Source organism: Bombus bifarius, unplaced genomic scaffold (assembly GCF_011952205.1).
Source record: "Bombus bifarius isolate JDL3187 unplaced genomic scaffold, Bbif_JDL3187 scf7180000008193, whole genome shotgun sequence".
Classification (NCBI taxonomy): Eukaryota; Metazoa; Arthropoda; class Insecta; order Hymenoptera; family Apidae; genus Bombus; species Bombus bifarius.
The window spans coordinates 1,340,347-1,355,543 of NW_022884501.1; the positions used below are offsets into that span (position 1 = coordinate 1,340,347).

The 15,197-nt window shown below is 27.9% G+C and overlaps 4 protein-coding genes across 10 annotated transcripts; 2 read left to right on the forward strand and 2 right to left on the reverse strand.

The window, feature by feature from the left end:
* On the reverse strand, nucleotides 1-15,181 carry LOC117209734. Of its 2 annotated transcripts, XM_033452083.1 has the most exons (5): nucleotides 14,847-15,181; nucleotides 14,540-14,685; nucleotides 14,206-14,362; nucleotides 13,980-14,099; nucleotides 13,638-13,903 (listed from the first exon to the last, which is right to left on the reverse strand). In XM_033452083.1, the coding sequence occupies exons 1-5, from the start codon at nucleotides 15,130-15,132 to the stop codon at nucleotides 13,752-13,754; spliced, it is 861 nt and encodes a 286-aa protein (XP_033307974.1). In that variant the 5' UTR covers nucleotides 15,133-15,181; the 3' UTR covers nucleotides 13,638-13,751. The 2 variants fall into 2 exon arrangements, with proteins under 2 accessions (XP_033307975.1, XP_033307974.1); XM_033452084.1 differs by lacking the exons at nucleotides 13,638-13,903; nucleotides 13,980-14,099 and adding an exon at nucleotides 1-655.
* On the forward strand, nucleotides 974-9,077 carry LOC117209728 (double-stranded RNA-specific editase 1-like). 6 transcript variants are annotated; one of them, XM_033452056.1, is made up of 6 exons: nucleotides 974-1,232; nucleotides 3,568-3,614; nucleotides 5,588-6,227; nucleotides 6,564-6,733; nucleotides 6,813-7,371; nucleotides 7,523-9,077. In XM_033452056.1, exons 1-6 carry the CDS (start codon nucleotides 1,193-1,195, stop codon nucleotides 7,633-7,635), a joined length of 1,569 nt encoding a protein of 522 aa, XP_033307947.1. In that variant the 5' UTR covers nucleotides 974-1,192; the 3' UTR covers nucleotides 7,636-9,077. The 6 variants fall into 6 exon arrangements, with proteins under 6 accessions (XP_033307947.1, XP_033307949.1, XP_033307952.1 ...); XM_033452058.1 differs by having other exon boundaries at nucleotides 5,690-6,227; XM_033452061.1 differs by having other exon boundaries at nucleotides 975-1,232; nucleotides 4,915-6,227.
* LOC117209736 (intraflagellar transport protein 22 homolog) lies at nucleotides 9,642-10,733 on the forward strand. The gene is made up of 4 exons (XM_033452087.1): nucleotides 9,642-9,817; nucleotides 10,013-10,182; nucleotides 10,255-10,454; nucleotides 10,549-10,733. Exons 1-4 carry the CDS (start codon nucleotides 9,710-9,712, stop codon nucleotides 10,716-10,718), a joined length of 648 nt encoding a protein of 215 aa, XP_033307978.1. The 5' UTR covers nucleotides 9,642-9,709; the 3' UTR covers nucleotides 10,719-10,733.
* LOC117209727 (bifunctional coenzyme A synthase) lies at nucleotides 11,121-13,436 on the reverse strand. The gene is made up of 5 exons (XM_033452055.1): nucleotides 12,596-13,436; nucleotides 12,095-12,438; nucleotides 11,784-12,038; nucleotides 11,515-11,697; nucleotides 11,121-11,413 (listed from the first exon to the last, which is right to left on the reverse strand). Exons 1-5 carry the CDS (start codon nucleotides 13,188-13,190, stop codon nucleotides 11,210-11,212), a joined length of 1,581 nt encoding a protein of 526 aa, XP_033307946.1. The 5' UTR covers nucleotides 13,191-13,436; the 3' UTR covers nucleotides 11,121-11,209.
* Nucleotides 15,182-15,197: the final 16 nt, after the last annotated feature.

Consider the following 15,197-nt stretch of genomic DNA (forward strand, 5'->3'; position numbering starts at 1 on the left):
TTTTATTTTTAGTCCTTAATATTTATAAATTTCAAGTGCCTTTATTTCTGCGTAAATTTATATGAACTGAATTTGTTCAGAAGTGTAGCTAAAAGATCTCAAACAAAAAGATGTTTTATTGAATATTGTACTTTCTAGTAATTAATTTTAACAATTAGTAATTAAAAGTTGTTCAAATTTTGCATTCAATATTACAGTATCAACGGTAACTTGTACTTTTCCTACTTAAATTTGTAAAAAATTGTTTTTTACGCAATACATGACGAAAATTTGCTCTATTATTTAATTTTAACGAATTAACAGAATAGACAATGATGTTGTAAAAATTTGTTTTCATTAAAATTATGAAATCGCGAACTATTATTAAGGCATGCGCTTAATAATCCATATGACAGACTTGTTCTTGCTATTTCCGACAATAGTAAACGTCATTTCCTAGTTTCCAGTCAAGCATGATCATATAAACAAGTCTCGACATTCGCTAGTTTAAAATACCAAATATGTTGTTAAAATAAATTAAGTTTTCGTAATAACTAACTAGTGTCTGCAATCATTTCAAGGCAAGAAAAGTCATCGTCAACTGGATTATTAAGAAAATAATAAATAGCCATACATAAAGCATTCCCTCTTGCTGTGACAAGGGAAGGATCAGCACCTATATGCAAATTTAGAAATGTAAGAGACCTACGTGTATTATAATATTTAATTATATTATGTATACTGTAATTTTGTATAATAAATATATATAGTTATGTGTAATTTTGTTTTGTGTTATTATTCTACTTTATACATACCTTTTCTTAAAAGAAAATACCATGCAAATCTTTTTGCTAAAAAAATATTTGACTGTAATTAATTTACATCATATAGAACGTAACTCATGTCACGTAATATAAATGACATAGTATAGAGTGGCAGTGGAGTTAATGTAACGCCATGTATTATTCCCTTGTGAGGGAATTCGCCTGGCAACTGGCAACAGTGATTACGCCAACCCTGTTTCCTACTTCTCTGTAACGAGATAGGAAGTCATTCCTTAGTTTTGTGACTACGTTGTAAAGGTATCTAAATATTATTAGTGTTTCATAAAAATTAATTCTACCCTACGTTCCAGAGTTAAATGTATTGTAAAAAAGTATTTTTATGTTCTGAAACTAATTATATTTGAAGTGATTTATCTTGGACTCAAAACATGTATCCAAGAAATAGACAAAGCCAAGGCTATCCCAATAGTAAGTAGCTTTAAATAATTTTACAGTAAATTTGTAATTGTTTTCCTTGATATTTTAATGTAGTGGATATATTTTTTTGTTCATTATTTATAATAGTTAAAGGTATGTATATGGCTGTAGTAGAAGAAAATCGATACCTATATACCGGTTCATAAAGAATGGCGTTCTACAATGAATATTTTGACATAATTTTACCTTATACTTCCTCAATGATGCTAAAAATGATGTTCTAAAATAATTTTTATAATTTATTTTGATTTTTTAAAATATGCTCATATATGAAAAAGAATTTTTTCGTTTAACATGTTAATTTGAACTTGAATAATGTAAAATTTGTATACATAGGTAGTCACAAAATTATTGGCACATACAGAAAGTTAACAGTAATACGAAAAATAAAAAGATGATAAAAGTATTCTCAGCACTTTTTATTTAAAAAATATAGTTTTCTAGTCCTTTAACTAAGAAATCTATGGAAAAAAACAATAAAATTATCATTTGTGGTTATGAAAAAATAATGCGAAACAATTCCAAGAATTAATTGTGATCACAAAATTAGCAACACATGTTATTAAACTTAATAATTTTGTATAATAATAATTAGAATTTTTATTTGGCGAGATATCCTTTTTGTTTTATCACCTCCCCAAGGTGGATATTAATTGATTGTTATAATGTTTTATACTGAATTTATAAGGCAGTATTTGGGTACTTGAATTGTTTTTCATAGAATGTTACATGTGTGTCATTAATTTTATAACCTGAATAAGTGCAAGGAATAGTTACATTTTGTCTTGTCAAAAACTATACTAATAATTTCATTGCTCTTTATATAATATTCATAATTCAAAGACTAAATATCACATTTTTTAAATAAAGAGTGCTGAACGTACTTTTATTATTATTATTTTTTTTTTTTATTTAAAATTTCACATTCACAATTTGTCCAATTTGGACATTTGGTAGAATTTTCTATCTGTTTGATTATCATGTGGGTGGCTACCCCCAATGGGGTACCATCTTCGTGTTTGTTAAGATATATCCTTTGTGAGATCTGCTGGGTGTTTCCTTTTTAGTCTTCTTTCTATGGTTGTGTTGAACGTTTCCACTGCAGTCGGTTTGGGTACGTTGCTATTCTTTCTCTATACCTTCTTGCGAATCTGCTAATCTCTTCCTTGACCGTTGGTATTCCAAGGTCTTTCCATATGTCCTCGTTTCTAACGTACCATGGGGCGTTTACAATTGATCTAAGAATTTTAGCTTGGATTGTCTCTATTTTGCTTATATGGCTCATTGCTGTTGTTCCCAAAAGTGGTATTCCGTACGTCCAAATTGGTTTTATGATCGTTTTGTATATCTTTAGTTTGTTTTTATGCTTAGTTTGGATTTTCGACTTGTTAACCAATACCAAATTTGTCTCCTTGCTAATTGTATTTTGTCTATTATAGATTTAATATGCTGTGTCCATGTGAATCGTGTATCTAAGTGAAGTCCTAGGTATTTGACTTGCCTTGTTTGTATTATGTGCGTGCCGTTCAGTATAATGTTTGGAGGTATCTGTTTAACTTGAAGCCACTTTTCTATTTTTGTGATATGTTCTTGTAGTGATGTGACTGCTGTCAGTGTGCCTGACTAGTACCGCTCTGTCGTCCGAGAATGTCAGTATCTTGCTATTAGTAGTTGTTGGTATGTTGGCCGTGTATAGTGTGTATAGAATTGGTCCTAAGATGCTTCCTTGCGGAACCCCTGCCTTGATGTCTTTAACTTCAGAGTATGTGTCTTTAATTTTTACTACGAAGGTTCTGCTGCTTAAGTAGGATTTAATTAAATGGTATATCTGCTCCGGGGATTGTTTTCTGATTGATTGAAGTAGACTTTCGTGGTTTATATTGTCAAATGCTTTCTCGATGTCCATAAAGAGGGCTGTACAGTATTGTTTGTTTTCTAATGCTAGAATTATTTCATTTGTAAGTCTGTGCATTTGCTCTATCGTGGAGTGTTTGTTTCTGAATCCAAATTGGTGATCTGATATGGTAATTTTTCCTTCTCTATTATTGGTTTTAAGCGGGCGTAAATTATTTTTTCTAGTATTTTGGAAAACACGGGAAGTAGTGATATTGGTCTATAAGATGTTGTTTGGTGTGGGTCTTTGCCTGGTTTAGGTAACATTTACCTTTATTATCGTTTCATTTTTCATATTTCTATAACCTCCTGTATGTGTGAATAACTTTGAGACTCACTGTATTTATTATAAAGCCACGAATGTGTTTTTCTTGATTTTATTATCGCTGATTTCAACAAAAGATACCAATAATTTCATTAATTATGTTTCCAGTGAGAAACCAAAGTAATCCAAATGTACCATATCAAGGTCAAAGCACTGTAAGTTTGCTATTTTAAGAATAATTTTACTGCATAACAATAACTTAAAAAGTATAAGAGAAGCATATGTATATATATATATTTTGAAAACAATAATTTTCCAAGTAAATGATTCATATAATTACATATAGTATAGAAACATACGTAGTATGTAATATGTAAATAAATGAATAACACATTTTCATTATATCAATCGATAAAATCTGTTTAAGTAATTTAGAAATTTATACATGAAAAGATGCAAAACACACATTCACTCAATATTTGTTATCTAAGTATTCCAGAACTTAAAATTCTTTTATTTTTCTATAATTATATTTAATTTGTTTATTGATATAAATTATTTAAATATACTAAAGATGTTAAATATATGATATATTTAATTTTATACATAATACAGTGAAAAAATGTGATGTAAAGTAATCTAATATCTTAAGTAATTTAAATTAGTATTATTTAGAAATGCATTTTTTGTTTTTACAAAATATAAAATACACATTTGCATTTCTTAAACTTATACATATGTATGTACACAAAAAATATTTCCAGTATAAAAATAATATGGAAGTATTTTTTATATTAATCTAGTACAAATACTAAACTACATTAGATTTTTATGATGTATATAAATACATTACATATATAATACAATGATATTCACTAATATCATTTGATGTACATATACTAGAAATTTACGACAAAATGATTCATAAATACAAGAATAAATATCTGTATAACGTTATTGATCATTCTTTTGATACTTAAAATAAATACATTTAGTACTTTTTAATATACTCAATATCTGATAATTTTGTTCGATCATACTATGAATAGAGTTATGAAATCTAAATAATAATACTAGTAACAATAAAATAAAAATAAAAGCGAAATTGGTTAATTCAAATGAATCATCCTGTTTTTGTCCAAAATAATATATATTAACATGTAAAATTTAAATTCTTTTTTAAATTGAATATTCTTAAATTACTTTTTTTCTAATCTACTTTTTTACAAATATTATTAAGATCATTATCTTTCATAACAAATAACAGCATTTATACAGCATATTATTTTTTTATTTTATGTCATATTAATATAAGAGGAAAGAAATTTTGTGTGTATGTGTGCGTGCGTGCGTGCGTGCGTGCGTGTGTGTGTGTGTGTGTGTGAAATATTTTGAATTCATCATAATTAGAATGTGTAATTATTGTTTTCAATATTTCCATTTGTTGTTTTCAATATTTCATCCATTTGCATGTACTAATTAGTGGTCCCTACTTTCCCCTCCCCTGCAATGCAGGAACTAGTAGCTATACAACAATACCGAGGAGGTCTATTCAGCCAGGGGCTAGTTCGTCAGTTACCCCCATAGCGTAGCTTGCCATAGGCCATATTTTTAATAACATACTGAACTGATGTTTACATAACATTTTAGGCTAAACTGTTTGTCACTATTAGTAATTACGCTTTAGGTACAAACTAAAAATAAACTTGTCTTGGTACTACATATGTAGGTTTCTCTGAAATATTATGATTTAATAGTAGATTTAAAATATAAAAATGGCGCATGTAAGTTTTCTGTTTGTTTAAATCTTCATTATTTATTAAATTTTATTTCACTATTAGCTTAAGTGTTTGTTTTCATAAACATGAGCAAATTTTATACACAACATGTTACAAAATTATATTTATTATTGATATAAAGCATATAGTAATGAAACTTTTACTTAGGCTTGAAAATCTTTATTCTTCTTCTTACTCTCCTTTTACTCTCCTTTTTTCTATTTTCTATTTTATGTAAACTCAGTTCAGTTATACATAAGGAAATATAGGCCACAGAAATAATTTGGCTGGTATGAGTTATGGGAGTAGCATTAGACTGCTTTCAAGTGCATATGCGATGCTAGACCTTGGTGGGATAGCACAACCGTACAGGTTCCTTGTGTAGCGGCGACCCACCCTATGTTTTGCAGTACAATCAGCAAGCCAGTTTTCAAGCAACACAACCTCCTCCAAATCAACAAAGTAATTACAAACAAGGAAGTTCACAAAATGCACAACCATTTAAACCACAGCAGCAGCAACAGCAACAACAACCACAAATGCAACAAGTAGCAGCAAGGAATTTGCAACATAGCAAATCTCAGCAACCACAAATGCAACAAGTAGCAGCAAAGAATTTACAGCAAGGGAAACCACAACAACAGCAACAACAATTGCAACAGCAAATTAAACAACCACAACAATCCATTGCCAATTCTTCTCAAAGCCAAGCTCAACCACAGCCTCAATCACAGTCCCAACAACAATCTCAACCACAGCCTCAAACACAATCACAATCACAATTTCAACCTCAAATACAACGGTTGAAACCAATTTTAAAACTACCTCTTCATAATCAGCAACAAAGTGCAATTGCTATGCAAAATAATCCTGTTTCATCTTCTCAACCATTAGTTCCTACTCCAACATCTCCCTTAACAACTAACTCTAATCCTACACCTCCAACAAGTAATAGCACATCTGAAGTAAAGAATGAAAATCAAGTGAGTGAAGATACAGATACTAAAATAGAAGAACAACTTCCAAGATGGAGGCGTAAAGCACCCGGATGTAAGTATTTAAAATAATCATTAAGAAGCAATTTTTATTTCTGTTTTTTTCTAAGTTTATTTAAAACGTTTTTTAACTACATTTGAAATAATTTTGAAATTTATATTGCATAAATTATCTAAATATAGAAACATTATATACATAATGATGACAATCCACTGCGCAAATTTGAAGATTGAAACTATTGCTATGTGCTCTAATAGATTACTATTGAGCTATTGCATATTTATAATCATTGTGAATATTGATATACTGATATATATATATATATATTTATGGAAAAAATTAATAAAATATACTCTTGTTTAATAAATTACATAAAGTTTATACCTTCAGTTAGAGTAAATAAAAGACTAAAACGACTTCGTTTGAATCAACGTCTACGAAAGACATTGCAACCCAAGAATGCAATTATGGTACTAAATGAAATGAAACCTGGAGTCCAGTTCACATTTCCTGAAACTCAAGGACCTATGCCAAACTCCCTGTATCTCGTTCATGCAGAGGTATTTAGAATAATTTAGTGTGTGTGTTTATACATTATAAATACTAAAATCCTAAAATAATTTTTTTTATTAAAAATAGCTTGATGGTAAAACTTATGTTGGACAAGGACTATCTAAACCACTTGCTCGTCAAAATGCTGCTGAAAATGCATTGAAAGCATTATTACTTGAAAAAATGACGGCAGCATCTATGAAAGCACGTATTGATGCTGAGTCAGATGGACAATCAGTTCAGTCTATGGATTCATCTACTATATCAAAAGAGGAAAATAACGAAGAAGGTGTAACACCAATGGATACTACTGTTGATGAAAGTGATGAAATTCCATGGAGCTCTTTGGCTAGTTTTGCATTGTATAAACTTTTCCTTGAATGGCATAATCAAGGAACATCAGTTCCAGTTCCAAGACCAGGATTACCGTCACCTGTTAAAGGAATTAAAAGAGAGATTTCTCATGTTCAAAAAACTCCAGTTCAGAAAGAACTTCCACCTAATGCAACAAACATACACCCTGTAATGTTATTAAATCAAATGAGACCAGGTTTAACATACGTAGAACTTAATCGAGTTGGTAATCCACCAAATACAATGTTTACTCTTGCTGTTGATATTGATGGTATTGAATATTCAGGAACAGGTAATATGATTTCTGTTTTAGTTTAAGCATTTATATCTTTATTTTATACATCAATATAAAAAATGTGTTATATATTATAGCAAATTGTAAACTAATGATTTTATTTTATATGTTTCTTTTATGTTGGATTAAAAATAAATGTATGTTACAGCAAAGAACAAAAAGGATGCCAAGAAAATAGCAGCGAAATCTGCACTCTTTGCTTTGTATGGTTTAAATTATCCAGATGAAGCTTCATCAGTAATGGACCAACCAATAGCTTAAAACATCAATATTACAAACATCAATAATTTTTGTAATATATTATAAAATAATACTATTATATTATAGTATTACTCATACTATTACTCATTTTGCTTTGACTGCTTTAATTGATATATTGCGTGTATATGTAGCATATTACAAAAAACATTCAAAAAATTTGAGAATTGCAATGAGGAAAAAGATTTAAATATATAAACATGTAGAATTCATTTATACATTATTTTTAGTATATCTTATTTTTCGGTCCAACGGCCTTGAAAACAGCTTTAGTTGTTTGACTTACAGAACTAAAATTCATCTAAACAAAAGTTGAACTAAGTCTAAAACTATTTTCTATTATCTTGCTTCATTGCACTTTCTTATTCTTACTTGTCTTCTTTCGCTTCCTAAACTCAATAACAGCAACTACCACCCACAACTGATTCATATATCTCTATTCTTTTCTTCCTTTCTCTATGCAATATCATGTTCCTTCTTTTGAACTTTTATTGGGTTAAGATCACAAATCTTCCCTTTTTTCAATCCCCCACCCTCCTCCGCCGCACATATATATTCTATGTTTCTCATCATATCAAAACCTACGTATTCTATTCTTTCAAATTTCCGCATCTCATCCTAAGTATCAATCTTATTGGCTTCCTTTAATCCCTTTATTAACTAAGTGCTTTGGTATCTTGTCTGTTTTCAAATCTTTATATCTACAGTCAAACTTAGAATTTATTATCCTACTAAATTTAAGAACAATTCTTCTTGAAGTTATACATTCTCATATATTTTCTAAGAATGCATTTTTTCTCGTTTGTACTTAAATACTCCAATCTTTCCTGACTATATTTAAATCTTCTTAGGTATCTCTCTTTACTTATTTTGACATTTGGAAGTTTTTGTTTCCTTCTTTTTCTTCCTTGGCTAAGGTTCTTCTTGTTACCTCTTCTGCCTTTATTTCATATTTGATGGTTTTAAAGCCCAAACATACTTTCATCTTTTAATTTTTGATCTCTTCTAATGTTATGTAATCTGCCCGTTTAATCCCAAAATTCACTTTAGGTATTAACTGTATTCTTCTTAATTCATTCCTTCTATCCTCAAATTTTTGCTCCATATGATATTACACTCTTTATTAAATTATCTAATAAACTTATTCTTTCCATATAATCATTCAGGAACAGTTTTTCTCCAATTCCTCAGCCTTATCCTACTGTTAACACTTAGCCTCGCTCGGACAAGCCAACCTAGACGCTGTCCGCCGCCCACTTCTCCAAATATCGAGGACTAATATTCGTTACTTAAACAAAAAAGTCTAAAAATTATTTAAATGGTCAATTATACTTAGCGGTAATGATTTCATTTAATGATTTCACATATTGTTTATACGAAACATCAAATTATGAGTAAATATTAAAAGCATAAGAAAATATAGATAAAGTTAAAAACATTAAAGATGACTAAAGATAAATAACACGACTTGAACACGAAGTTAAAAATTCATAATACATTTTAATATTCTTTTACAATATGGTATTGTTCGATTATAATTTTATTTAGTCATAACTGATAGCGTAATCTTTTAATTAGTTTTAACACCACTAAATTGGTGTATTTTATTATATACTGTACTTTATAAAAGCAGAAAAAGTTGTACAATTAATTGGGAACAATTCCAGGTAAACAATAACTGATAATAAAAGCGCAATCGCGCTATTCGCGTACTGTAGTGAACTGTGTCGCGACGTTTGGTCGCGATCGTCAATTCGAAGCGTTATCGCGCTGCATGGCACAATCCGATACAGATTATTAAAAACCGCTGGCACTAAAACGGTTAATATGTAATATATCCTTATTTTGTATCTAATGTTTCTCATTGTATTGTATTGTATTCAAATGACATGTTTATGTATCATAATAAATTGACATGTATAAATAAATTTTATGTTTGTCAATATTTATTACGCATTAAAATACAAATTCTCTTCCATTTTCAACGAAATATAAATTTTTATATTTAAATATAAATACTTGATTTGTTATTAGAAAGCTGATTAAACTATAAAATTCATAAATATAAGTAGTTGTTATGGCGACAATTTTCCAAACACTTAGGTTCAAGTACAGTGTCTGCACTAAATTAAAGTACACATATAATATGCAACCACTAAAGATAATTGTTACAGGACCTGTTAGGGTAATATTTCAGTTGTAAAATCTTTATGTAATTACTGTTTTATTATGCAAGAATTTATTGCATTGTTTGTTTCACCTACTATATGTAAAAGTAGTGTTAAATAGAACTTGTAATCAATATGTATATCTATAATGTATACAAAAATACAAATTGAGTTAATTCTAAAATTTCAATTATTTAAAAAATATTTTTTAGAGTGGTAAAACAACAATATCTAATTTTCTTGCCGATGCTACGGAAATACCCTATGATTATCATCCAACTAAAGGTGTTCGAATATTAGAATTTGAAGTACAAAACATAAATGTGAATAACAAGCATATCGCAAAAGATATTGAATTATGGGACTGTAGTGGAGATCATAAGTATATATAAACAGTACTTTATTTATTTAAAAAATAATATAATACGTGTAATGTGCTGCAAAAATATTTCAGATTTGAAAGTTGTTGGCCAGCTATAAGAAAAGATGTGCATGGTGTTATACTTGTATATAATGAAAAATCAAATGAATGTTTGAAAGAAATTCAACAATTATATGATTATTTTATTGATCAAACAAAATTAGATCCAGATAGATGTGCAATTTTCTGTTATGACCCAGAAAAAAGAAATCCAGAAATATCAAAAATTATTTGTGAGTATCTATGACTTATAATATTAATAATCGTAATATTCACAAAAAATTATATATTTTTATTTTATTATAATTTTTTATTTTATATAAACAGCTTCAACATTTATGAAAGTATCCCATGTTAAATGTAATATAGAAAGCGGTGGAAGTAAACTAAAAGCAGATTTTGCATCATTCATAAGTACAATACTTAATAAAATGCATCATTATATAAATCAAGAAGATAAAAATATTTTAAATGAAAACATATTGTTTACAAAATAATATTATTCAATATTATATAGCATAATAAATTTTTATCATCTGTTTTTAGGAATTATATTCAAAAATTTATTTTTGATGCGAACATTTTATTGCAAGAAAATCAATTATTATCTTTTTACAAAATATTTATGTATTTTCACATTCCGTGCATTATAATTATAGCATACTTACACGTGAATATTATGTATTATATATAAAAGTTTAGATTTATTATATGACATTATTTTGTTTGCACAATATGTACGCAATATAATCAAATATACTTCCTCTCCCCAAATTTTTATTTCTTAAAACTAATCTTATTCTCTCATACAAATATTTTTTATAATTAAAGACATATTAATCATTTCAATTAATGTGGGAAAAATTACGTTTCAAATTTACCCAAATGTAATTTAGAACTAGCACAACTTATTAAGAATTATATTTTATACAAGCAAAAAATAAGGAATTTAATAGATATTTGCGATCTTATACTAACATAATTTCTGTTAACTTTTTGCTTGGTTGGTTAAAAATGTCATTGATTCGTTCCATGCCCTCTGCACTTGTTCTTCGGTAATGTTATAACTCCATAAACTACATATCACAACATTTGCTTCTTTGATTTGTTCTACATTATTTGGTTGAGCTTGAATTCTTGCTTTTGCATCAGCTTCGGTTAATCCGTTTCTTTCTACTATTCGTCGTATAGCCTATGAATAGAAGAACAAAGAAGTTCTAAATTTTATTAACAAAAAGTACTCTAACATGAAATATTAATCTATAAAATTTAATCTATAAATTAAAAGTTTACCTCTTCTTGTGGAATAATGCATGTCCAGATTTCATGACATTCATGTTGCCATTTAGCTTGAATCAAAACAGCAGCTTCCATTACAATTACATCAAATCCTTTTGCGTTGAAATCATATATTTGTTTCTTTGCTTCTTCTAAAATTATAGGCCAAACAATCTTATTTAGCTTGCTTAATTGCATCTATAAATAGATTTATATTTTTAAATATAAGCCAAAAAATATCAATATTAGGTGCTAGTAATAATATGAAATAAATAAAAGCTTACTTGATCATTAAATACTATATTTCCGAGTGCTCTTCTATCAATAGATCCGTCAGGTTTCAAAATAGTGGGACCAAAATTTTCAACTATCGTATCAAAACACTTTTTGCCAGGTAAATATAAATCATGTGCTATTTTATCACAATTGACAAGTGCGGCACCCAATTTTTGTAGTTTCTCAGCTACAGATGATTTTCCACTTGCTATACCACCAGTCAAGCCAATGATATAAGGTTTTAAAGGTTTATTCCCTATTTGCTAAAAAGTTAATACGATTAAAACCTTTGTATAATCCAATTTAGTATAATACATACAGGAGCTTTAAGTTTTGTTCCCAATAATCGTATTCTTTGATTACTAGAACTGACTTTACTTTCTTCATGTTTTTTATGATTCTCATCATTTATTAATTTCACGACATGAATGTCTAATTTGTTTAAATTATTTTTCTCACGCATTTCATTCACTTTATCTCCACCACGTTTTGTTTCTTCGCTAACTACTATCATCTCAAATGTTGAATCACATTTAGTTGGTCCGTACATATCATTTATAGCCGTAACTTCATATGTTATAGTTGGATCTATGTCTTCTAGAAAGTCTTTGAGATTTAAAATTCTTATAGAGCAAGGTTCTATCAGTTCCCACAATAATTTTGCTGAAAATTTAATTCAGTAGATTAGTTAAAATATTAAGGATTATGCAAGATTTAATTTATAAAGAAACTTTTCATTTATGAGATTCTGTAATAATTTATTAATCAGTAATATATGAATTACATTTCTTACAATTTATATTTATCTGTATACTCTTACCAGACAACATATTTGTATCAGTTACACCAACTGTAAGTTTCTCTGTACAACGCAATGCAGCTTCACTTAATAATATTTTATGTCCATTATGTATTCGATCAAATGTACCACCAAGTACTACATTCTTGTAAGTTTTTTCTTCATTAACACAAGATGTTACACTATCTAAGTTTCCTGAGTTTAGATCATCGGTAAAATTAATAAAACTACAAACCATGGAACTGTTTGCTAAATAACTTTGAATGAATATGTCAGCTTCTCTTTTACTACAAGGTGTATCAAAAATAACTATTTCCACAGGTTTCTTGGTATTTATTACTGATATATTAGGATTTTTCATATTTGTAAGTAACACTCGAACATCAAGTGGAGAAGATATACTAAATGTATTGATATAAATATCGGCAACGATTTGAGCGTAACGACTTATTCGCCAGTGAGGATTTGTAATAATTTGATTATCAAAGAGAAATAGATCCTTTCCTGGAAAATATCGGATATATAAAGTTTTTAATACGTGTTTTTTTATCATCGGTAATAATTTCATCACTCTTGTAGGATTTGTTATAATTAATAAACCGGTATTTGCCATCATGTAACAGAATTTCTAAAACTTTAACCTTATCTTTTGATGATATCTTATTTGAAATGTAACGTATATTGTCGTGCTATGCTCATGCGCGTTTTATTATATTAAACTTTTGCATATCAACTACTTGTAACATATTAAAAAATTCTCTTATCATCAAGAATATAACTGTGTTAGGATATTGTCTTCACATAGTTGCCATGCATATACACGTAATAGTATATAAAGTATTAGTATATAGACGTAATTACAAATGCTCAAACCTGTTACTATCAGTTTTTAAAATTTTGTTATTCAATTTTTAGTTTATTATTGGGTTTGTTACAAATAATAATAGTACATATTTATAATTTTTGAAAGAAATAAGAATTTCTAGTGAAAAAACATTAAGTAATTAATTAACATTAACAAATATTAATCAAAATATTGTATTTCTTATTCATAACCTATATTTGTAATTTATATCATATCATATCATAACTTACATTTTATATATCATATACAAAAATGAATAAAAATAATGATTAATATATATATACATAATATTTAATTAAATTTATAATTCCTTCATATTGGTGGTGTAGAAAAACAGCGCAAGGACTTGTGCGAGGAGAGTTTGTGATGTAAAATTAACCATTGTACTAATTTTATGTGATTATTATTAAATGCCATTTCTAATAAGCTATTGTACCATTTGTCTTCAAAGCCAAATCCACATCCTATGAAAGTAGAAAATATTATGTTTAAAACACCAAATATGTTGGTAAAATAAATTAAGTTTTTGTAATAACTAACCAGTTTTTGCAATCATTTCAAGGCAAGAAAAGTCATCGTCCACTGGATTATTAAGAAAATAATAAATAGCCATACATAAAGCATTCTCTCCTATTGTTGTGACAAGGGAAGGGTCAGCACCTATATGCAAATTTAGAGATGAAAGAGACCTACATGTATTATAATATTTAATTATATTATGTATACTATAATTTTGTTTTGTATTATTATTCTATTTTATACATACCCTTTGCTAACATAAAAGCAATTAAACATTTATGACCTTGGAAACAGACACGGTGGAAAGGTGTTAAACCATAAGGTAGAGATTTTACATTTACCAATTGTGGACAATTTACTATTATATCAATGCATTTTAATGCATAAAATTTGTCATAACATTTCTAAGAAATAATACATATAATTCTATATATTTTATAAATATGACGAATCATAAAATAAAGTTAATAATAAGAACTGAATAAATATGTTTAGAAATATTTTTAATACAGAATTTTATATCTAATATTTTATAGTATAATTCATATTATATAACGATATTTAATAGGTAAGCAATTTACATCAGTCGCATATTCCAAAGCATTTAACATTTCTTTATGACTGATAATACTTTGATGTCTGGCAATTACTCGATTATACGTGTTAAACTTTTGTAATTCTAATAAGTCGTATTTCGACTCATTCGTGATTCTTTTAGAACGATAATCTGCAATTTAAACGCAAAATTTAAGATATTAAAAACATTCTTTTTATCTATAATCTATATACAGAGCTGAATATAATATATAAAAAGGTCTGAATTAATAAGATTTTAATTTACATGGAATTATCAGCTATCAGAAGTTTGAAATTTCAAAATGTATGTACCATGAATGTAATTGAGTATAAAAGAAACAACTACGATAAATCCAGTAGTGGCAATAAATTTAAAAATGTTTGTAATTTCACTTAACATTGTAAAATATTTAAGTAAGATATCGTAAAATGATTCGTTATATTTTAATATGAGGCTCATAGTATCTGTTTCTTTTAAATTATTTCCAATTTCACATGTGTTTCGTGTCAATATTCGAATCGAGAAACCCCTTTTAATCGTACGATCTAGGAACAAGAACAGCAGATAGGAATCTACATATGGCAAACATTTCCCCATAATTGCTCTGAATAACCAATCAGAATAAGCGAGATATGATGCAGGATGTCCTCTTTCAATAAGTA

What these genes read in the sequence shown, in the direction of transcription:
- LOC117209736 (XM_033452087.1), top strand. Translation starts at nt 9,710, where the DNA reads ATGGCGACAATTTTCCAAACACTTAGGTTCAAGTACAGTGTCTGCACT. An exon ending in TTGTTACAGGACCTGTTAGG is followed by an intron (nt 9,818 to 10,012) that starts GTAATATTTCAG and finishes AATATTTTTTAG; the next exon opens with AGTGGTAAAACAACAATATC. An exon ending in GACTGTAGTGGAGATCATAA is followed by an intron (nt 10,183 to 10,254) that starts GTATATATAAAC and finishes AAAATATTTCAG; the next exon opens with ATTTGAAAGTTGTTGGCCAG.
- LOC117209728 (XM_033452056.1), top strand. Translation starts at nt 1,193, where the DNA reads ATGTATCCAAGAAATAGACAAAGCCAAGGCTATCCCAATA. An exon ending in CATATCAAGGTCAAAGCACT is followed by an intron (nt 3,615 to 5,587) that starts GTAAGTTTGCTA and finishes TATGTTTTGCAG; the next exon opens with TACAATCAGCAAGCCAGTTT. An exon ending in TATTGAATATTCAGGAACAG is followed by an intron (nt 7,372 to 7,522) that starts GTAATATGATTT and finishes TGTATGTTACAG; the next exon opens with CAAAGAACAAAAAGGATGCC.
- LOC117209734 (XM_033452083.1), bottom strand. Translation starts at nt 15,132, where the DNA reads ATGGGGAAATGTTTGCCATATGTAGATTCCTATCTGCTGTTCTTGTTC. An exon ending in TATACTCAATTACATTCATG is followed by an intron (nt 14,686 to 14,846) that starts GTACATACATTT and finishes TTTAAATTGCAG; the next exon opens with ATTATCGTTCTAAAAGAATC. An exon ending in TGAAATGATTGCAAAAACTG is followed by an intron (nt 13,904 to 13,979) that starts GTTAGTTATTAC and finishes CTACTTTCATAG; the next exon opens with GATGTGGATTTGGCTTTGAA.
- LOC117209727 (XM_033452055.1), bottom strand. Translation starts at nt 13,190, where the DNA reads ATGATGGCAAATACCGGTTTATTAATTATAACAAATCCTACAAGAGTG. An exon ending in TGATACAAATATGTTGTCTG is followed by an intron (nt 12,439 to 12,595) that starts GTAAGAGTATAC and finishes TTAAATTTTCAG; the next exon opens with CAAAATTATTGTGGGAACTG. An exon ending in GAACAAAACTTAAAGCTCCT is followed by an intron (nt 12,039 to 12,094) that starts GTATGTATTATA and finishes TTAACTTTTTAG; the next exon opens with CAAATAGGGAATAAACCTTT.